Here is a 24163-nt window from a genome sequence, read left to right as displayed (position 1 = left end):
GCTTCTAAAACCCTGACAGATGGTCTCATTTCCTTGACATTTTTAGATTAGAATTTGAGGCAAAATATATCGTGATTTCAATAGGAAATGTGGAAGCATTTAAAGCTTGGCACAGAACTACTGAAAGACGATCCAGTCTTTGCTTTTCTCAGAACCCTTTGGACCTCTTTAAGATTTGAGGGACTCAGTGAAATAATCTAGGGCAGCGTCAGCAAACTATGGCCCTTGGCCTGTTTTTGTGTGGGCCCACGAGTCAATGGATTTGACATTTCTAAATGGTGAAATAAAATCAAAACAAGAATAATATTTTGTGGTATGTGAAAAAGATATGGTATTCAATTTTTAGTGATCACGAATCAAGTTTTATTGGCACACAACCACAGCCATGCATTTATTTATTGTCTTTCACTGCTTTCCGCTACAAAGTGGAGTAGCTGCAACAGAGGCTGTGTGGCTCCCAAAGCCTGAAATATTTACTGTATGGTTATTTACAGATAAAGTGTGCTGGCGCCTGCTCTAGCTACCACAATTACATTACAAATAGAAATGTCACCTTCAGATAAGTAATTAAATCTCTGTGTTCTCTCTCTCTTTAGTCAATACTTGGCCAGGGGTTATTCTAGGAAAGCACCTTGCGGTCAAGGCCACAGCACTCACTTTTCCTTCTGCCCTTCCTTGAACAGTTGCCAGGCAGCCCCTGGTACAAGACCCCTGCCTGGTGTGTACCAAGTGCTCTGGGGGCACAGGAAACTCACAACAACCTCGCCAGGGCCCTGACAAATCATGACTGATTGACTTCGATTTTACATGTAAGCCACAGGGTGGGCAAAGCAGCTTGTTCCAAGAAACCCATTGAGTTCAATGACAGCACCCAGAAAAACAGCCGGTGCTGGGGTCCTCTGCCCTGCACTGGCTCATTTCATAGCCCACACTGTGTCAGGACACTTGGACGTTTTCCTATTAGCAGAATCCAGACTTTCTTCCAATGAAAAAGCACATAGGTGCTTCACATTTCCCAAACAAATTTTTATTTTAAAATTAATTTTAGGAAATTGGCCGAGGAATTTAAAATGGTAAGGAGAAGCAAGCTGGTGTGTTGTAAAAAGTACAGGACTGGAAACTGTGTGACCTGGGTTTGCTCCCAGTTCTGCGAGGGATTCACTGGGCAACCTGGGGCAACTGTCTTAACCTCTCCATCATCTGTAAAATGAGGGGACTACCCTGGATGAGCTCCATGGTACCACAGAGCTAGAAGTTTTCTGACTCTAGAATAGAATTAGCACTTGCTTTTTATTCTCCATTATGTGGTGGTTTGTTGTATTGTACTTTTAGGTAAACACAAAACTCAAGACTGTCAAGTGAAGAGCGTAAGCCATCGTACTTTTAAGGAATCCACCAGGTCCTGGACGAGGAAGAGCCTCCTCAGCTCTTTAAGTGTATTGTTCACGTAGAACTGCAGGCAGTCCGTGTACTTCTGAATCTGCTCCTGGGAGAGGGTGATCTCAAGCTCCAAGTAGGCCCTGTCAACAAAGCACCCCAAAGACAACGCCATCAGAGGGCTCCACCAAGCAGCTAAATCTTCCTTCTTTCACTCTGAGCATGGCAGCCAGTCATCCTGGGGGTTACGCCAGCCTGTGGGTGGCAGGGCACCATGCCACACCCGCAGGGCACTGGGGAACACGAGAATCATGGCACCTAGTGGGGTGCTGACTGCTTCTGTCTCCCAAAGGCACCATTACAATGGGAGCTGATAATTCAGAGCAACTGGCTGGGAACAGAGAAAAGTCAGGCCAAAATCAGCTCATTGGCTGAATTCTCCGTACATGCCTGGCCCACCAGGTAAGTGTGAAAGTCCTCATTTCTTCTTGGCTGAGTGGGGATGAATTATCTTTTTCGATAGTTGAAATATCTGAAAATCCCAGCTGCCAATTACTATTTGTCATCCAAAACTCTTAAGATTTCATACTTTACTTCTGGAAAGTTCTTTTAGATTTGTATCTAGAGAGCCCTGAAAACTCGAGTGAGCTGAGCCATATGAAAATGCTCACTGGTTCTATGAAGAGAGGTATTTTTGGTAATTGCATTTTTCATTTGTTCAAATGGTTAAATGTAATTCCTGAGTAGATAACAAGACTCCTTAAGTATATAGAAATCAATCCATCTCCTGTTTGGCCCTGCTCCCAGGGAGGTCCATCCTCCCTCTCGCTTCCCTCCCTCTGTTCTAGGACAGCACCATGTTGTCTGTCTGCCTAGAGTTCTTACAGTGCTTACCGAACTCTGCGAGTCGGGATAAAAAGAGGAAAGCAGCATTTGGCTTGAGTTTTAAAGAGTGTACGTTTAAATGTTATGTCTTTTCTCCCCTTTAGAAAAAAATTGAAAAATACTGATTTGTCTAGATAGGATGTTTGATTCAAAACGTGCCCTGAGTCAATTATTCTTTTACTGATAAAAACAACTCAGGAGGAAAGTTCTACATTTTTCAAATGATCTCTTAAAGGAACACAACATCGTTGAGCTAATTTGCCCGGATGGCTGAGGGAGAGGCTGGGGCAGGGGGAGACTCCAAATGTGTGGTCTGTGCTCACAGGCTAGGGACACTGAAGTAGGCGTGATATTCGCCTTGGTTAGATGACTGACGCTCCACGTCTCCCATCTTCCCACCTTTGGGATGGGAACTTGTGTAGCCAAGCTATAGCCCCAAAGACCCCTTAATGCTGCATTAGAAGAAGGCCAACTACCTCAAAGGGCAACAGTGGTCAGGCTGTAACTGGGTTTGACACTGAAGCCAAACACCAGAGGCTGGGAAGGGATGTCTGATCCACAGCCTTTTCACTTTTGTGGACAGGCCGCCATACACAGGCATCTTTGCCCTTGTTGGAGCCTGGTGTCCTGAGGTCTCGATTCAGCCGATTGGTGAGGATGAGCCAGGGAGCACTGAGGCTTCCCCGGGGAATTAGTGGGGCTGGCTGAGAAACCATTCTGCAGCAGCATCTATGTGTCTCATGCAGGAAGCAGAACTGTTCCTCGGTTACAGCAGGTGTGACACCTGCACTCTGGGGCCAGCACCAGGGTAGGGGTGACTCTGACAGGGCTAAAAGTACCTGGGCTCACCATCTAGAATCAGGACATAAACTGGGTGGTAGAGGGTGCAATGCAGCTGGCAGTGCTGATACCCCCCTCTGCCACATCTCAGATATCCTTTAAGCACAACGCCTTTGAAAAAAAATCTCCTCTTCAATGGTCAGTCTGGTCAGATTTCCCCAGCACAAAAATGCAGAGGGAACATTATAAGACAGTTCATGAACCTTGCGCCCGTCAGGAGTTTGGCCCTTTGGTATTAACTTCCAGAGAGAGCACAGAAATAAAAATCCAAACACTCTTGTCCTGGCTCTGTGCTATTTACTGGTCATGTGACCTTGGGCGAGTCACTTCTTAGGACCTCAGTTTTTCCACCTGTAAATAGGGATTATAATGCTCTGCCTTCTTCACAAAGTTGGGAGGATTAAGTGTTGAAACACTCTTGAATTACAAAACATTATTTCTATATCATGGACTACGATTACTATCAGTAATAAACATAAAATATTAATATTAAATACATTAAATTTATATCACATAAATTATTTAAATTTATATGAATATTAAGTATTTAATTAGTGGTAATTAAAATATAAAAACTCAAAGCAATATGTGTTAGAATAGAGATAAGAGAGTTTGTTCTAGAAATTCACCAGAAACATTAGCTATTGAAAGGCAGGTGTTAAAGGAGACTGGAAGAAGCCTGTTAGGTCTTTAAGCAACATGACCCAAAGTGCCCGGGAGTGAAACAGAGGCAGAGGGAAAAGGCCCTGTGAGAGGCTGGGCAAGGGCTGGTCTGGCTGGGGCACTCACTTGAAAGGGTGGCCCTCGTCGGTTTTCTGCACAGCTTGTAAGACAGACTTGTAGATGCGGAAACTGATGGTGGCCGAGAGTGCGGCAAGGGCCAGGTAGGCCACGACGCTCACGACGCTGAACTGGGTCAGCGAGAAGAGCAGCAGCAGGAAGCTCCCAAACACTATGCCCGTCTGCTTGATGTCCCGCCAGTACAGCAGGTCAATAGCTGTGGGGAGGAGACACAAAGCACAGACCACTTAACAATGGCAGGGCTGCTGGGGGCAGCTGGCCCATTCACAAAGCCGTGGCTGCTGCAGGCTCCGTGGGGCCTTCGGATTCCTAAACACAAGTGAGTGGACACAGGGTTATACCCAGGGCACTTACTCTCATTCCATTTGGCTTTGGGAGAATCTTTTCCTTCACTGACGATATTTCATAAATTCACAGATAAGAAAAGGCCGTTGAATCTCCAGCGACCATCTCCCTAGGGGCATATCTCCTTGGGCTTTGCCATCTGTACAGTGGCCCGAATTATGTGACTTTGAAACAAAACTGCAAATACAGAGGATTCTGTGAAGAACCTGTTGTCTCCTTTTGGATGGCACTGATTGTGTGCATCTTGATGCCCTGCTGATAATTTTATGTCTCCATGGTGTCCGGCAGATGTGACATCAGTCATACAAACGTCCCTTCTCAGCAGTGACAAGAGAGGTTGTGGAGAAGCGGTGCCTTCTGAAGCATGGCAGCAGGCCCGGGAGACCCCAGTCAACACAGAAGGCATCTGAATAAAGAGACGGTCTGCCTCCCAAACTGAAGGGTTAGTGGCTGTCTCAAGAAACCCTAGAGCAGGCATTTGGATTAAACCATTTTGTACATGATTTGTTCACTTAAATCTTGTGACTTAAAAATCTGGAATACAAGCTTTAAAATCTACAATGCATCTGTCATTGTTATTTCCCTCTTTCAGCTTAGAAAAAATTAAATTCCAAAGAATAAAGCCCTAGTGCTCCAAATATGATATAAAATGGAAATATTCTGAATAGTCCAGTTACCAGATTATGAAAAAAAAGCATAGAAGCCTTGCTTAAGAATGTACATAAATGTATTCTCCAATTAGGCAAGTAATAAATGTTTTAAAATTGAGATAAAATTGACACATTGTTTAAGTTTCAGGTGTATGTGTTGATTTAATATATTTGTATATTGTAATGTGATTACTACCACAGTGTTAGCTAACACCTCTATCACGTCACATAGTTATGGTTTCTTTTTTGTGGTGTGAACACTTCAGATCTGGTCTCTTAGCAACTTTGAAGTATGTAATACACTATTCTCAACCATAATCGTGATGCTATGTGTTAGCACTCCAGAATTTATTTATCTTCTAACTGCAAGTCTATGCTCTTTGACCAACCTCTCCCCATTTCCCTCACCCCCTAACCTTGGTAATCACCATTCTACTCTGTTTCTAAGAGTTTGGATTTTTTAGATTCCACATGTAAGTGAGATCACACAGCATCTGTCTTTCTCTGTCTGACTTATCTTACTCAGCATGATGCCTTACAGGTCCATCCATGTTGCTGCAACTAATGGTTATTATAGAATGTTACATCAACCAATTTACAAAACGAGAAAATAAGACATAAAATTTCCATCTCACAATCAAATGACAATGGCAGCTGCTTACACTGCCTGCTTCATCTGCCGGGTACCTGGAGGCAGCTGGTGTACAGATTAGATACCATTCATTGGCTCAAAGGAAAATGAAGGTGACCAGTTGAAGAGAGCAGAGGGCTGCTTCCATCATATTCAGGTGTGTTACTAGTGGAAAGAACAGCATGGAACGGTCTCATAGCCTAGTGACAGCCCTGATGCTGTAGACGGGACATAGGAATGTTGCAGAGCAAAGTATTAACCCTCGACAGCAGACTTATGTCAGGCTGGCTAGAGAGTAAATCGGGGGTTTTAAGGCAGGGAGGCTGTTTTGTAAGAGGCTGAAGATACCCCAGCAATCTGAAGCTGGAAAAAATTTACATCTGCGCTTACCTGTCATCCATCCCACCCACCACCACTACCTGGTCTACCAATGACATGAACTCAGCAAGGTTACTATAGTCAGCCATTTCCTTGGGCAAAAATGTGTCCCCTTTTTTTCCTACAGCACTTCTGCAGTGTAAATAGAGAGGATCAGAAGCATGTTTTGGGGTGAAACAAAGATTTTTTTCTCTTTGGAGTGGGGTCAGTTCTACAAGCAGGTTTCCAGGGGCAAAGAAAAAGCACTGCTGCTCCAAAGCTTCTCTTCGTCCCCACCCTATCCGAGTAGAAGTGGACCCGAACAGGTCAAACCTGTGTTGTTCAAGGGTCCACTGTACTTTCCAGGACAGCATGGTTTGTGCAAAAGGGGGTACTGCTAGGGAAAGTAGGCTGACCTACCTCTGAAATGTGAAGGGTCATGAGAGACCCTGCAAGATGTTTTCAGGCAAAGAGGAGATAGAATTTGCTATTTTCAAGTGAATCCCTACTTATCAAATTGCTTAATACCCATTAAAAATGGCCTCCAGAATAGCCTCCCGAATCTCTGGACACCTGTTCAAACAGCTCTAGAATGGCAGGCACCAGGTCCAGGCTTTACAACTGGGCAGAGAACGTTAACAATTAACTAAGTAGCATTAGTTTTCAATCAACTTGCTAACATTGCTGGAGGTTACTAATCGGGAGGTTAAGAAAAGATTTATCACAGCACACACCAATGAGATGTGGAGTCTGGGTACCCAACTTTGTGACATGACTGTCGATTGACATAGATTCTGAAATGTTCAAAACACTTTCAGATATTACTTCGTTTAAACTTCACAATAAACTCTATTAGGTATACAGCAGTCCCTCCTTATCCATGCTTTCACCTCCCATGGTCTACTGCGGTCCGAAAATATTAAATGAAAAATTCTAGAAATAAACAATTCATAAAATGTAAAACCCATGCTGTTCTGAGGAGCATGATGACATCTGGCACTCTCCTGCTCCGTCCACGCGGGATGTGAACCACCCTTTTGTCCAGCTTACCCACTCCGTACACTCTCCCTGCCGTTAGTCACTGAGCAGCCTCTAGGTTATCTGACCCACTGTCGCAGTATCACACTGCTTGTGTTCAAGTGACCCTTATTTCACTTAATAATGGCCCCACAGCTATTCACACAACTTTTATTACGGTAGACAGAGGGTGCCAAAAAATGTATACACATTTTCAGAAAGGAAAAAACTGTATTAAAATTGTAGTTGTAATACTCAATATATACCGATAACAAAAGATGAATACAGGTCACGTGTGACTTCTGCAATGACAAGAGGTGCTCAAAGTGGTTACCATCAGCGTAAATTTAATACATTTTTTCCTGTCTTAAAAGGTGTATACATTTTTTGGCACCCTCTATATTGTGATAACTGTTCTGTTTTATTATGTTATTGTTGTTAATCTCTTACTGTGCTGAATTTATAAATTAAATTTTATCGTAGGTATACATGTATAGGAAAAAAACATAGTACATATATAGGGTTCAGTACTACCTGAGGTTTCAGGCATCCTTGGGACACATCCCCCACCGATAAGGGGGGGCTGCTGCATAACAAACAAGGAAGTTAAAAATGGAGAAACTTGTCCACTTACTGTTTAATAGGAGAAGGAAGATCAAATGCTAACTCTGATGCTTTTCCCAAAACAAAACAGTTGCCTCTCTCACATTATATGGTTATATGTTGAATGTCCCTAAAAGTATGCAAAATTAATTTGGGCCACCTGATTATATTTAAATCTGCCTTCAAAGCTAGATATTAAAAGTGAATTTTTTTCTTTAAAAGAAAATGAGTCATTATCAACCGTAAATAGTTATTGGTCACCTATTTATCTAGTAAGGGCAGGAATGAATAGATCATAAAACTTTGTTCCTCCTTTTAAGAATCTAGCTGGGAAGATTGGAATTTATTTTAACACTTCTGCATTAATGCCAGTGTATCTTGTGTTGTTGGTGATGGCAAAAGTTGAGCTCAAGGAAGGCATAGTAAGTACTTGGATTGACGAGAGAGGACGTGGGACGATTTGTGAATATGGCAAACAATTTATTAAGGAGATGGAATGGATAAAGGGAAATATTATGAAGGATTAGTTGACAAGTGGTGACTAATTAGCTGTGGGGGAAAGAAAGAAGAGCTAATTACGGGTGAAAGCAACACTTCAAAGCTGGGTGACTGAGTGATTAGTGTCACAAAAATAGGAAAACCGAGGATGAACTGGTTTGAGAAAAAGCTGACACTTACTTTAAACCTCCAGGTTCTGATGTGATGAGACGAGACTAACAATTACACATAATACGTACTGGTTTGTTTGTTTTTTAAGCTTGGAAATTAAATGTTTTTCCCCTAGGGGTTGTTACCATAGTCCTGAGTTCAACGGCAAGTAATACCATATCCCAATGATGTTCAGATGGACATGTACGGTACAGGCAATTGGAAATGCAGGACTGATATTTAGTAAAGAGGGCTGAATGTTTACATTTGGGTGTATTCTGAGTGGAAATGATGGTTGAAGTCATGAGAGTGGAATAAACTTCCGAGAGAGGAGAGACTAAAGGATACAACTGTGGATGAAACCAGAGGTTAAGATTCAACGGAATAAGTGGAGCTACAAAAAGAGTCCTGTCTGATGTTAGAATGGTACCACACAGTGTTAAGTTATGGGAGTCAAGAAGGAAACTTTCCAGAAGAAAAAGGTGGGCTACAGTGCAGAATGCTGTCGACATAACGGGTAATAGTGACAGAGAAAGGACCACTGGATTTGGAGGGCAACGTCACTCATAACTTGGCAGAGACTGTTTGGGGGAGTGAGGAGAGAAGCCATATTGTAAAGGGTTGAGTAGGTGGGGGGGACATTCAAAGTAATAAGGGAGATGGTAAATAGAATGGCAGTTTGAGGAGTGGCAAGACGTTAACCTTTAAGTTGCGCAAAACCTGGGAATGTTAGTGGAAGGAGAGGGGTGAGGATTCTGGAAAGAGGAGATATAGGATTGAGCAAAATCTCCAAGGTGGGGAAAGGATGGGAGTCGTCATAGCTCTTTCTTGTCAAAGAAAGGAGAATGAAAGGGTGGCCGAAGAGGGAGAGACATTCTGAGAAAGTGCGGCTGTGGCTACACATACGTGTTGAGGTGGAAAGGGAACAACATAAAGTGGCTGGACGTAGATTTACTCAACGCTTCCCTGGAAAATGAGTCCTGAGGTCTTCCTGAAACCGAGGAGGATGGGGTGGGGCTTGAAGAGATGAGGAAAAGTCGAGACCTGCATTGTTCAACACAGTCCTGACAAGTCACAGGTGGTACCTGAGCACCTGACATGTGGCTAGTTCCACTTGAGATGTGCTGCAAGTGTAGACTACGTATGGGGTTTCAGACTTACCGTGTTTCCCCCAAATAAGACCTCACTGGAAAAGAAGCCCTAGCATGATTTTTCAGGATGCTTGTAATACAAAATAAGCCCCAATGCGTCTTTTGGAGCAAAAAATTAATATAAGACCCAGTTTTATTTTGGGGGAAATACGGTAGGGCTTATTTTATATTAAGAGCATCCTGAAAAATCATGTGAGGGATTAAATAACTTATCAAAATTAATTTTATTTGTGTCTTTATTTTTAATGTGGCTACTAGAAAATTTTAAATTACTTATGTGTCTCATTATATTTCTATTGGACAGCACTGATCTAGAAAAACACAGGAACAATTTGAAAAGGATTGGATAAGAGGACTGCCCGAAAGTAAAGAGGACTTGGTTAAAATACAGGCTCTCTAGGGGATCCAATCAACAGGGTTTGTGGCTGAGTATTATGAGCAATAGACAGTGGGGCTGACCCAGGGCTGCGGACCCAGGCAAGGGGCATGGTTCAAGGAATTGAAGATCTAGGGACAGAACTGAAATGAACACTCTGGGCTCAGGCTGGCAATGACAGGCAATCAAGACCATTGGGAACTGATGGACTGGGAAAATGGCAATGGCTGTGTGTGGTCAGAGTGCCGGCAAAACGACCGACGTGCTGATTATTCAGTGGGAAAGGTAGGAAGTGCTGAAGTGTGATCACAGAAGAGAATGTCTGTGCTCCCAAATTGCTGTGTAAATGCCACTTTTTCACATTTTCATTTTGCTTAGAGTGATGTAAGCTTGTGTAGGAAGCTTTATGGTCCTGATCCAGAAAATGGATATTTGAATAGTTTCCTTAGAACCCAAGTAAAAAATATATATATAAGTAACTCTGTAACTGAACAATTACCCCAAGTAGTCTTTGGATACAACAACGTATAGATAGCTTGTCTCTTCTTTCAATATCCTCCTAAGATGGAAAGGTCAGAAGAGACCTTACACACCTGAGTACATATTCACTAAGCATGCTCACTAGGGCAGGTAAATTACTGCATTGTTTTACCAATTGTAAAAACTGTAAGTTACTTTGCTAAAAACCAAGGAGCAATGCATTGGCTTTGAAATGATAGATCAGCGTGTCCTCTATCAATGTATTAAAGGACTGGGCTTTGCGATCTCATCTTAGTCCCCAAACCACAGGTGGGGACACACACTATAGACTGCCTGGGGCTGACTCAGTACTGATTCAGTCAAGGCTGAACTGGTAGATTTAGCAGATTTGAAATGCTGAAATCAGTGCTACTCTCATTTCCAAAATCCAAGCAGGAACAGAAAAGAAAAATAGAACTGACCCAATGTTTCAATTAATAGCTAAAGGGAAATAAAATGCTATGTCAAATTTCTAGAAAGCCCTTTGCTGCAGTCCAAAATCTTTTGGTTTGGGTAACTATTTTAAATGTATTCAACTGATCAAATAGTGGCTGCAATAGTGGCTGCAGTATTCAGAAAGTTTATTAAAAATATATGAATTGAAGAGACAGTGGTGCAGCTATTCATATTTTATTTATAAGGCAAAATGTGCTATAAGTTGATAATATAAAACAGAAATAAATTGTGCACAAATATCTGCATTATTGCACCATATTTTTAAATGTATTTATTTATATTCCATCTTGGCTCAGAAAAGATCTCAGGTAGCACTGCATCACTTGCTATGTGAGAAGTTAATGCTACTTTTTAAAAGGTCAAGCGAGAAAATCCTATTCATAGATAATATCCGCATTTCAACAAAAGAATTGTTGAAAAATGACATGACTTTTATTTTTTAGCAAGCTTCCAATAGTTGACTACAATAATTGACTACCTTCTAAAATGAATTAAAAGGCTAGAAAAACCTGTTTTTTACAACCCGGTCTCCAAAGACCGTGCCAGTTACAATGCCAGTTACTCTGATTTTCATGAGGAAACAAAATACCATCACAAAAAGTTAACAAGAAGAAACAGTAGTAACTTTCTCTAACTTTCATGCATTTTGCCATCAAACTGGAGAAACATAATGGTACTAGATGTACACAAATATTTTAAACATACCTTTGTATGTTTAAAGTCACCTTCAAAGATGACATCTTCTGGTCAACTAATCCATAAGTTTCCTTTGCCTTGAAAAGTCTCTTATATAAATTAAAACTTTAAATGGTAATCCAGGAGCCCTGAGCCCAGAGGAGAAACTGCTGGAAAGTACTTTTGCTGATAAGACAGTGGCATGATTTCATTTTCCAGTTCCTTCCTTCACATTTCCTAAAGGCAGCCAATACGACTGTCAAGAGAAAAATGCCAACGCTATTTCTAGACGTTTACATAATGCTGTAGATGTTTTGAAAGAGGAGCTACATTAAGCCTGAGCTCTGTGTAGATAGTAAAGGAGCACAGCATTTAATCCACATAGGTGATCTTCTACTCTGTATGAGCTTTGGTGGAACAACGGGAAATGAAGGATCTGATTGCCAAAGACACAGCCAGCAACAATCTCTCCTACTCTTCTTCCATGGGAGACAAAAGCACATACATTCTTCTGGTGACTACCCTTCAGATCGGACTAAAGGCAAAAACTGCTTTTCTGTTTCTGTGAATTTTGTGAAACAGCTGAATGTAATTTCTGTTTGCTAGTTTTCTAAGCACTGGGACCATATTCTCTCCGTGCTGCAAAGTTAATACAGTGATGCTTTGCCCATTGTCACCGCGATGGGGTGGGCCTGGCTAGGAAATGAAACAGCAGGGCCGAGTATTTAAGACAGTATGGCCAACGCCTCCTGCTAAACCTCCAGCAAACGGGCTCATTTGGAGGTGTCTCCCCTGGTCAACTGGCATCAAAGGAAGAGATGGCCATATGGAGAGAAAGACAGGCTTTGGGCAGGTGGTAGTTGAGGGAGGCACCCAGAAAGATTTGCAAGGTATTGAATAATGAATGCCCTCATGTGCTTTCTCTTTCTTTAAACTTTTTGGCCAGGTCAAAATATAAAACTGTTCATTTCATCAGTGGTCGTCAGTCATAATTAGCCACAAAATCTCAAGTATGGGCCACATTTTATAAATCCATCACGTTTTGGAATAGAAAAGAACCATGGAAGTAGAATAGCTGTTGGTTCTTTATAAAAAATGAACATATTTTAAATTGACCAAGACTGTAATGGGCAAAAGAGTTTCTTGAACTAAAAAGATGTGAGTCAATGAATGATATGCCATTGTGCCTCTGTTCCACTCTACATTATGTCCTTCGTGATCATTACCGCTAGATTTGATCTGCAGTTTGGGGAAATGATTCTAAAGGCAAGACATGCAACATGACTACATCTGAAGCAAGCCCATCGTGAAATGGGTGGGACTGCAATAAATTCTAAAAATTAAAACCTGTGACATCTGCACTTTTCATTTGTTCAAAATTAACACCAATTTGGGCAAAGAACTTGTAAGTAATGCTTAAATCATTTTCCCCTTTGGAAATAAAGGAAATAAACAAGAATTTAAGGATTTGATTGTGTAAAATGACAACTTTGCTCAAATTTAACTTAAAAATATAGTTCAAACATATTTGGAGGAAATAGAACTCTATACTTCTAAGCTCTAAAACCCCTAACAATTTTATTATCTTATTTGAAATACATGCTATAAATTTGGAATTCCATTATGATTATCAAGGTTTTTAACATAGTTATTGTTGTTAATTGTCACCTAGGCAGAAGATGGTTTTAAAGAATTATTAATGTTAAATTCTTAGCTTTCAAATTGTGAGCTTAATTATAAGGCAATCACGTTTCTTTGAATAGTTGTATGTACTTTCATAAGGACTGGAAAGGTAACAATATGTAATTATTAATACCTGATCAAGGATGCACACAACTTAGGACCTCAGGTTGAGAAGGATGGGAAATGTGGTGGTGGCATATACTTAATGGTTTTCAAAAAGAAAGGTAATATTCTGAAAGCTGTCCACCCATCTTAGCTTTTGTGTGCTGGATTCAGTGGCTCTTAGCATTTAATTATATTATAAGTTAATTTAAAATATACTAATTACTTCACAGATTCTGTTCCCAAATGTATCAACTAGTCTAAAGATCAAAAAGAATTGAGTAAAGGACATCATTTTGAACATAAGAAGAAAGTGGGAGTGAGGTAGGCATAGAGAGGATTTTAAACGTGATGCAGATGGAAGGGCCTGCTGATTATGACAGATTATCTACAATCCCTATTAATATATATTAATCATAAGGCTTTAGTCATAGAGTATCAGGAATATTATTGTTTTTTAACTAAAGACATATTCATAAGAAAAATCACAGATTAGAAGATGTGGATTTAGATCAGAATTTTTGTCAATCTGTCTCACCTATAGTGGATCTTCCTTTGGGGAAAAAAAAAGACTGCAGAGAGCCCATCTGTACAGTCTAAAGCCAAACATGTAATTAAAAAATGATTCCAACCTATTGATGTTTATCACAGTCTTTTCCTTAATTTTAGGAATAGCTCATATAGTAAAGAAACATGCATTTGAAGTTCAGTAATTCTTTCAGTGCCAAGTCAGTTTCAGTAAATTATTACAAATACTTTTTGAGATATGTACAATCTTGTTTTATAAAGGCTATTTTATTACCTATCTTACTGTCTAGCTTCATTTTATATAGTATAGAGATACCGGACAACATTCAGCAAATATTAACATTGACTAACTATAGGTGGGAGGACTTTGGGTGATATGTGGCCTTCATTTGAACCTTTGTACAAATGGAAATTTTCATAATGTGCATGTATCATTTTTAGAAGAACAATAAAGCCATTATTCTCTCCCAAACCTTTGAAATATTCCCTTACAAAGATTCTCATGAAAATCATAATACAGTGTGATAAAGTATTCTTCTATTTTTCAATTGAGTAATAACTACCTACATTTGGTATATTATCTGTATAATGAGAGTTTTCTTTCATTTAAAAAAAAAAATTCCCCTGCTACTAAGCCAGTTTTCCCGTTGGATCTCATTAGAGTCTGAAGAGAGGGAATTTGCAATTGTAATTATTTATGTTGTAATATTTGTACAGTATGCTAGTAATATTGAGTTCAAATAAAATGCTATTTTTGATAGAAGGTGATATTGTTCTGCCTTTATGTTTATAAAATTGACTTTACCAAAGTAAGATATGTAACAAAAGCTTAGGCTAGTAACTGGCACATTGATAATACTGATGGAGAATTTAGGATGAATCAATGATGGTGGTGATGATGACAACAATGGCATAAGTTGGTCAAGATCACTGCCTTGCTGATAATTTTTGCTGTTTGTAAAGTGGCAACCTATACGAAAATATCTCAGAAGAGTTCATTTTCTGTAACTCAGCATTAGTAAGAGTTAGTGACTGTTGAGATGGGAAGAGTTCTAAATTTGAAGCTAAGAGTCACCTTTCCACTTTTCAATTTACCACTTATCTAAAAACCCTGGGCAAGTCATCCAACCTCTTTGAGCCTCTTGATGTAAATTAAAAGCTTACAGGAGAAGACATTTGGAAAATGAAAACTATGTAAATGTGAGGGGTTATTGATTCCACACAGTCACTATTGCTTAGGTAAGTCATATTTTTAGAAAAACCATTAAGGAAGAGTCATCTACCATTGAGGCAAATGGTAGAGCAGTGAGAAGTGACTGAGCTCCTGGGGTCAGGCAGCCCAGGCTCGAATCAAGCCTCTGGCATTACTAGCTGTGTGCCTTGGTGGAAGCCTCAGTTCATCACCTATAAAATGGGGTAATAATAAAACTTACATGTCATAGGATTTGTGAGGATTATATACAATGATGCAAGTAAAATACTAAGTAAATTGCCCAATATATACTAGTATTGTTGTGGTCTGTAAGACTACTGTATATATAGGTGTTTTATTAGGTGATTGTTTTATTGTCATTTCATTTTCTCTGAGTAGAATGGGCTTTGGTTTATTAACCAATATTGGGTAGTAGTATCATTTTTTTTTTTAAATTGGAACCAGAATCTGTGTGATGTAGTATAATATGGATTTTAATCTCTCTCTTTAAACATTTTTATTTATAGCTCAAATCATATATACTAATAAAATATAGGGTTCTTTTGCATGTGTACTAGTTCTTATGATGTATTTGTTTCAGTAGAGTCTTCATTTAATATGCAACAGGCTACAATTTTTCCATGGAATGTTTAATAATATGGAGGAAACCTGACACTCACTTTGTTTATTCCTTTCTCCTTGTAATACTTCTGGAGGACATTATCAACAATGTTACATGGACTTCTGTTAATAGCCTTCGCAGCTGCTCCTACATCACACTCACTTCATCATTTGCATACTGGACCTCTGTTAGTCTATGGATGGGCTCACTAATAATTATTACACACCAATGGTTTCAACCCTGATTATGTATTAAACTCACTTTGAGGAGCTTTTTAAAAATACTAATGCTTGGCCCAATTGATTCAGAACTTCTAGGGGTAGTCACCCCTAGAAAACCCAGTCACCCTTTGGGTTTTTTTTTTTAAAGCTCCCTAGGCAATACTAATGCGCAACCATGGTTAAGGAAACTGTTTTTGATAATAGGGGAACTAAAATGACACAGATACATTGAAAATGCTAAACAAAAACCTTATTGTAGGTTTGATTTAGATGAAAAGTTCTCCTAGTGGGTAGACAAAGTAGTAGTAATTTACTTCTTACCATTTCTCTTTTATGCCTATAAACCCACCCACCTAGTTATTAGTCAATTTTCAAGATAATGGCTTTGTTCTATTTGACAAAAGGAAATCAGTGGTGCTGAAGACGACCAAAGGTCACTGCGTGTAAAAGACCCTCAATGATCCTGCACTAATCTTCACAAGTAGCTGTATATTGGAAATGAAAATGATTGTCTTCAATGGACAAATTACGGCATTTTGTGTCATTTTGTGATTATAAATGTCCATGCATTTTTAACACCCTAGTGAGAAGGTCAACTGAGCCAAAACACATAGGATTGTGATGAAATAATGTCTTATGTTTTATACAAATAAAACAGAAAATCTGCCATCTTTTGGTATCTATTTTTGGTAAGAATAGAAGAAACCCACAATCATAGACTGAAGCCAAACTATGTTATGTCTTTATGTCAACTAAACTTGATATTATGTCAGCCATAGTTGGTTGTTGAGTGTGTATATCAAACTGGGTGAATCTAAACACATAACAAGAATGAAATGTTATAAAGAATTTTCACACTGCCTTCTGTATAAAACATATGCTATCCCATGTCATTGTCATCATTCTCGAAAATTATACTTCTGAATTGCCATACATATCCTGTGTCCTGGCTTTTAAATTTACTAGATTCATTTACTTAACTTTGGACAGTTGTATTTCCAATAGACCCACATAATTTCATCTATTGTATTTAATGTCATTGTCACCCAAGCAAAATAAGAGGTAGGGCAAATGTATTCTTAATTCTAAGGTTCATGTTTACCTTTTCTTTGCTTAAAAAATTCACCAAAGAAAAAATCCCACGGGACATTAAAGATGAAAAGGCATCCTATTCTTTCTGTGATATAAAATCACAAGGGGAAGATGCCAGGTTAAGAAAACAAAAACAAACAAACAAACAAACAAAAAACTGCTCCAGAATATTCCTGGTCCCCTGAGTGCTGCTGCAACCCTGCAGGTTAAGTCGAATGCACCTTCTTTAGAATCATACTTGTTAAATGTTAAGACAATTCATCTTACAAACACTTAAGTTGACTACACATAATTCATTCTTGCAAATGATCTCTTTCTCCTCATAATCTCGAAATGAGCAAGGTGAAGGAGAGAATCTTAATGTAACAAAGGAGAGATGTATGTATGAAGTATGAGGCTGAATAAAAATGGCTGAAAAGCAATCCAAGCGAGGCTGGAGGGTGGCCACACCCAGTGCAAATATGGACTGTTTCAAAATAAATCTGTTATAACAGAGGGCAACCAGCAGTGCTTTTTATTTCCCTCCGCTTGTTCCATAGACACCCATTATTAATAAAAGTTACAGGTTACCCGAACGACAGAAAAAAAAACAAAAACAAAAACAAAAAACCTGAAATATTTCCAAGTGAACCGTTCTAATATGTGGCTACGCCATCACATCTTCAGGATTCCGATAGCTAGTCTACATCTCCAGTCTCCTTTGTGTGACCACAAATAACAACCTTGAAATGGGTGTGTCCCTCTTAAAAGGATGCACTAGAGCCTTCTCAGTTAATGGTTCTACCAGGAGATTTCAACCTTTGGGCAGAAATGAAATACAATGGGATTCATGGAACAATAAGAAAGCATTTTAACTCTGAGGATGAGAAGGGATTAAACAGGCACTTTATGATCAATGGATCTCAAAAGAGCTCCTGGAGGAGGCAAATGATGCATTATTTAAAATACTAGCATTACAAGAAAACAAAGGAATGGGGGTGGGAGGCAAAAAAATAATAATAGGAAAAAGAAAAAACATCAAACACCATCCATTTTGATTTTTGACATAACAAGTTTACTCCCCCCAAGAGAAAGCTCTTGGAGATAAAGCATGCATAGGTCCCACAGGTGAAATGATGCACAATGGCCGAGTCCGGGTCCCAGGGTTCCCGTGCGCCGCAGGCATGCATTACTGAAATAAAGAGAATACCCTGACTTTTCCAGTTGCTCCACACACAGTCCATCTTGGTGGAATCGGCAGTGGCCTGCATCGTGCGGGCTCTGGAGGCTCGCCGTTGCTGTCCTCGGGGGCGCGGACCCGGTACTCAGGCGTCGGCGCCCCGGCTGCAGCGGTTGGGCTCGCGGTGGCCTCACGGCTGCAGACAGACTGAGGCTGCAGCAGCCGGCGCGCGGCGAGGGGCGGGCGCGTCGCGAGCGCCGCAGTCTCCGTGGCAGCGAATCAGCGCGGCGCGGCCCCGGAGCTGCCTGCGTGCACGGGGATGCGGGAACCGCTAGACGCCAGAGCGTATGCTCTGTCGCCCAGGGGGTGCTGCCCTGGGGACGGTTAAACCGGTCTGACCAAGAGGGCGCAATCGCAGACCGGGTTTGAGAGTTTGCGGAGAAGTGGAGGGGGAAAGGGCCCAGGGGAGGGACCAGAATACAGGACTCGGGCTGTTCCTGGGAGTTCCTGACTGGCAGGGTGCAAATTCTAGAAATTTCTTAGAAACCCAACAAACCTGTTGGATAAGACCTAGTTGATGGCAATACAAATGTCAGGCTTTCAGCATAATGTCCCCTAATTGTTGCCATCGCTCACTTGCCTCGCTCTTCTCCCGTGCTTTACATTCTGGCCACTCTTTATTTTAATTGCCTGGCATCTTCAAATAATTGCCAGAGTCTCTTTCTCTCTTTTGGAATATTCCACGTTATACAAAACCTTTGTTGGCAATCCACAATCACTGCAAAGACATCCTATTGCTCATTCCCTGAGGGCTTGTGCATTTCTCCTGCTGCCCCTCTTCTCCAGCTGTTTGTGGGTTGAATGAATAAATCCGTATCAGAATGCAGTGCCTATTGGCACCAGATTCAAAGCCCTTGGACTCGGGCACGGAGTTATTGGTCACTGTAGTGACGCTTCAGTTGTGGGGCATCCAAACAGAACTCAGGAAAGCAAAGGTCAGTCTCTCTGAACCACATCATCCTTGGTGTTGGAGGGCGATGGACGTGGGCGGTGTGTATATGGAGATAAGTTGGTTTTCCAAGCCCAGTGGGTCAAGGGCTGCAGAAGTCCCCAGTTACAATACAAATACCAACGGGAGGAGCAGAGCAATGGGTGGTGACCTACTACTCAAATCTTAGCATGAAATACTTTATCAGATTGTACACCAAGGCCTGGAGAGAACCGACAGGGGATAGGTATGTTTCTGATGAGGAAAAGGTAGAAACAGCACAAGGAAAGGACTGGAATTTGGGCATTGTCTGGGAAAGAAAGTCCTGGTGGCGGGGACCCTTGAGGAGACAAGATATAGCATGAGGACAGAGGAGGCCCTGGGGTCCACAGGTACATGTAGTAGGAAGAATTCCTCTTTCATTTGTTTTAGCATGACCTTATCTGTTAAACAGGATTTCTCTCCGTCGTGGAACAGATCCACCAGGATTCCTTCACAGTTCCCAGAGACGTTCCTTCCCAGACCCAAATCTGCATTTGGGTGCCCTGTGCCAGCAAGGGCCCAAGGACAGTAATCTCAAGATTTTGCTTGTAGACCAGATTTAGCTTTCATTTTATGAAGCACACACACTTTAAGCATATACATCTTTCGGATCATGCATGTTCCTTTTAGAAAACAAACTTCCAGAGAAACCAGCTAAACCTCCCTTTAACACATCTGAAATTATTCTTAAGGAAGCTTAATGACTTCAAGAGGATGATTTGGTCTTTCTGGGCAGCTGAAGTCTTCTACAAGGGGAGGTGACAGGGCTCCCCCCGGGGCTGATAGGAAGGAAAAATAGCGACTACATAATTACACGGCACTTTTCAAAGTGACCTGCTCTAGAGACATTAATGACTTTTTAATATTTATATTCCCTACCCCCTGCCTCCCAATTTCTTTCCTCATCATGTTTGGGAATTCAGTCAGTCAATACCGAAAAGACTGGCACCTGATGATGAATTCTCACTGCATGCTGTGGGGCTGGACGAACTGCGACCAGGAGAAGACAAGACTCAGAAAGAGAGGCGATGGGGTTGCCAGGAGGGCTGTTGCGGCCCCAGCCACTTTTCAGGTGCAAGCCACTGGAGCCTGGGCCACTAGGAGGCAGTACCAGTTCAATGATAGCCCCAGTCATCAGCCCTCAGTCCAGAGGGTTCCCCCAGGTGTCTGTAGTGGTGAGTAGTCATTGCCCACCATGTTACCACAGCTTGTGTGTGTTGCTAATGTGACTGACAGTGAGTACTTAGCAGCAAGTGAGAGCAGCACGTCCCTAACGAGGAAGAGGAGGCAGAGGCAAGCACCTCCAGAGCAGGGTAGCTGTGTCAGACTTCTGGAGCCATGTGTTTTCACTGGCCACAAAGGTGACCTTGGAATGTCAGCTTAGCTGAAAGACCCCATTCTTTTCAGTCGTGCTAAGTCTAGAGAGAGAAGCTTGACGGCACCTCAAAAATCAATACAGCAGTTTGATAGTCAAAGATTGAGGAGGTAAACACATCTGATGCCACAGACAGGAGACATGCTAGTAAAGAATGGAGGGGGGAGGCTTTAGATTAATACATAGATGGTAAGAGAAACATAAATTAACTTATTAATGGAAAATCAGACAGAAGAGTATGAAGAACTTGACTGGGAATTGTGGGGTGTGGGTATTAGATCAACCTGTGTTGCAAAAGTTAGTTATGTGGCCTTCAGCAAGTCATTTATCATCTTTGGACCTCCCTCTTATAATATACAAATAAGTTACAGCTTAATATGTTTGTTTCTATGAAACAATAAGAATTTATTTCCCACAGACATTGTAAGTGGGTGCTTTTTTTGCACAAGTGCCCACACAGGGCTAATTGAAATCTCTTGTCAGCATCAAAATGATAAAATGGGGAGAAAAGATATGTAAATTGTCCTTAAGCAGTGAAAGAAAACAGAAATCAAAATAAAGCTTGCTAAATGCTGGCAGGAACTGCCACTGTCTTTAAACCAGGAAAGAACAGACGGGCTTTGTATGCAGCCAGTTTAGAACTTGGTTTAGGTGCCTGCCAGGAGAGGAAGTGATTCCTTTAATTTTCAAATGAAATCATGCATTAGGCAGTCTGTTCTAAGGAAGAGCGAAACAGTCAAGTTTTGCAGTCTCATCCCAGGTGGAGATGAATGTTGAAGGCTTCCATGCCCAGAGCGGCTGCATCATGCCTCGCTCCTGTAGCACCAGTATGTTACTGATAAGAATTAGTGTCACCTGCATTGATACATATATTCAGTACGTATCTACTGAGTACCTTGCATATGCATTGTTCTAGGCGGAAAGTTCCTATGTTTAAGAAGTTTATACGCTAGTGTATATATGGGGAGCATATAATAATAAAAGAGGTAAATACATATTTCTCTTGTGGACAATTGTACTGGGGGAAATAAAGCAGGTAAAAGGGAATAGAGAATGGGGTGGGGTAGGAATTTGCTGTTTTATAAGGAGGGTCAGCAAAGGCCTAACTCATAAGGTAAAATTACAGCAGACGCCTAATGGAAGAGGAGAAAGCTGCTAAGATACTATACGAGAGGAAAACATGCACAGATGCACTGAGAACGAACGGAATGTAATAGCTGGTAATCTATATCAATCATTCTCATAAAACACCTTGCTATTTTTTCTCTCTCTGAGAATGATAGCAATTAGAAGAAAAGGCATAGAACCAAAAAAAAAAAAAAAAAAAAAAACCCAAAGGAAAAAGCTTCATTTTAATCAAAGAACACAAAGAACTTTATGCTTTATGCCATATGGAATAAGGAAATTTAAAGGAACAACCAACTTGGTACATAACCCACTGTACCAAAATAACACCCAAACTGTCTTCAGTTCAAAGAACAAATTAGTACTTGTTATCTGCCTGGTGATTTCTCATATGGTATACATTTAATTGTTACAAAATCCCTATGAATTTGATGGTGTTTACCTTCATTTTCTTGACTGATTCACTCATTCATGAATTCATTCAAACTATAAATATTTACAGACTCATACTAAATGCCTGTCTCTGTAAACACGATGGGAACTGCCCACTGGGGACTTGAGTCTAGTGGAAGGAGATTTACACATAATAGATAAATGAAATCAAGTGATAAATGTATGAGCTGGAAAGAGTGGGTACACAAAACAGAGAGTGGTTGGGGGAAGAGGAGGTTCAGGAACAGCTTCCGATTAGATGATTATTAAACTGAGTTAGGAACAAGATATAGGATCACCAGTTTTAGTGATGAGGCTTTCCAAGCAGACAAGATATGAAACTTAATTACAGACACGTGCAAGGAGCAGATTGTGACAGGCCCAAGTAGTAACACTGTCAACAAACGAGGGAGACACTGCAGGGTTTCAAGGAGAGGAGTAACATGAGAAGTTGAATAATTTATCCATATTTAGCTGAGAATTTTCCAGAATTGGTAAAAGACATAAATTCTAATCCTGAGAAAGACAAGAAAAAATCAGTACCCTGACCCCCATCATAGTGAAATTGGAAGGTATCAAAAACAAGGAGAAAATCTTAAAAGCAAGCATCAATAAAAGATTACCTCAGAGAAACTGTTAGACCAACAGCAGTCTTTGCATTAACAGAAGCCAGAAGATAACAGAACAATGTCCTCAAAGCAGTGAGGGAAAATAACCATCGCCTAGAATTCTATACCCAGCAAGACTAATATAGGCATTTTGAAATATGTAAAAAAATGAGAATTCACTATTTGTAGACTCTTCTTTTACTTGCTTTTGTTATTCTTTTATTAGCTCCTTAAAATGGAAGCTTAGATTATAATCAGCCTTTCTTCTTTTCATTTAAAAGAATAAAATTCTCTCTAAGCACTGTTTTAGCTATATCTGACAAGTTTTGATACATTATGTTTCATGTTATTGTTCAGTTCAAAATGTTTTCCAGTGGTCGTTGTGATTTTTTTTTGCCTTGGTCCATTGATTATATAGAACTGCAGATTTTTGAGGATTGTTCTAACTATCCTTGTTGTTTCTTTTCAGTTTAATTCATCTGTGGTCCGAGAGCAAACTCTACAATTTTAATCCACTGAAATTTGTTGAGACTTGCCTTAGAGCTAGGAATATGATTTATTAACATATAAGTCAAATGGACTTGAATGTATATTCTGAAGTTTTAAGGGGAAGGGTTTCATAAATGTCAATTAGGTCATATTAGTTAATATTATTCAAATAATTTATCTCCCTACGAATTTTAGTCCTAGCTAGGTATTTTGTGTGTGTGAGTATGTGCAGACATTGATAGCTAGCTCCTAAAATTCATATAGGAATGCAAGGGACCCATAATAGATAAGACAATCTTGAAAAACGAACTAAGTTGTAGGCCTGTCACTTTCTGATTTCAAAACTTACTACAAAACTACAGGATAAGACGTGGTACTGGCATAAGGCTAGCGATATAGATCAATGGAATTGAATTTAAAGTCTAGAAATAAACCCTACGAATATAGTCAATCAATTATCGACAAGAGTGCCAACATCATTCAATGGGGAAAAAATTAGTGTTTTCAACAATGGTGCAGGAACAATATGCAAAATCACCAAGTTGGATCCCTACTTATACAATATACAAAAATGAACTCAAAATAGATCAAAGACTAAATGTAAGAGACAAAACTAGAAATCTCTTAGAAGAAAACATAGGCATAAATTTTCATGACCTTGTATTAGACACCAAAGCATGAGGAACAAAAGAATAGATCAATTGTACCTCATCAATTTTGATGAAGATTTTTCTACTACAAAAATAACTTTTGTGCATCAAAGAAACTGTCAAGAAAGCTAAAGAACAACCCATAGAATGGGAGAGAATATAAGTCATACATCTGACAAGGGATATGTACCCAGAGTATATAAAGGACTCTTTAAAATAAACAACGAAAAGACAACTGAATTTAAAAGTGGACAATAGATTTAAATAGACATTTCCTAAAGAAGACATACAAATGACCAATCACATGAAAAGATGCTAACCAGCATTAAATAAATGCAAATCACACTATAATGAGATGCTACTTCAAACCCACTACAATGTATATAATAAAAAATATGGAAAATAAGTCTTGGTGAGGATGTGGAAAAATTGGAATCATCTATATTGCTGGTTGGAATGTAAAGTGGTTCAGCCACTTTGAAAACATTTTGGCAGTTCCTCAAAAAGTTAAATGTACAGCTACA

The 24163-nt window shown here is 40.1% G+C and overlaps 1 protein-coding gene across 3 annotated transcripts in view; it reads right to left on the bottom strand.

Annotated features, from left to right (window-relative positions):
- The window catches only part of RTN1 (reticulon 1), a 172820-nt gene that overhangs the window by 5075 nt on the left and 143582 nt on the right, over window positions 1-24163 (bottom strand). For 2 of the 3 annotated variants that reach the window (XM_019725828.2, XM_019725830.2), the window contains exons 4-5: window positions 3892-4099; window positions 1382-1520 (exon numbers count right to left, since the gene is read on the bottom strand). In XM_019725828.2, coding sequence (XP_019581387.2) covers window positions 1382-1520; window positions 3892-4099 — 347 coding nt within the window. Of the gene's footprint in view, window positions 1-1381; window positions 1521-3891; window positions 4100-17960; window positions 18331-24163 lie in introns of those variants that run through there. The other variant, XM_019725831.2, reaches the window with a different exon arrangement.

This window comes from Rhinolophus sinicus, linkage group LG03 (assembly GCF_036562045.2).
Source record: "Rhinolophus sinicus isolate RSC01 linkage group LG03, ASM3656204v1, whole genome shotgun sequence".
Taxonomy (NCBI): domain Eukaryota; kingdom Metazoa; phylum Chordata; class Mammalia; order Chiroptera; family Rhinolophidae; genus Rhinolophus; species Rhinolophus sinicus.
This window is presented reverse-complemented; position numbering and strand designations above follow the sequence as displayed.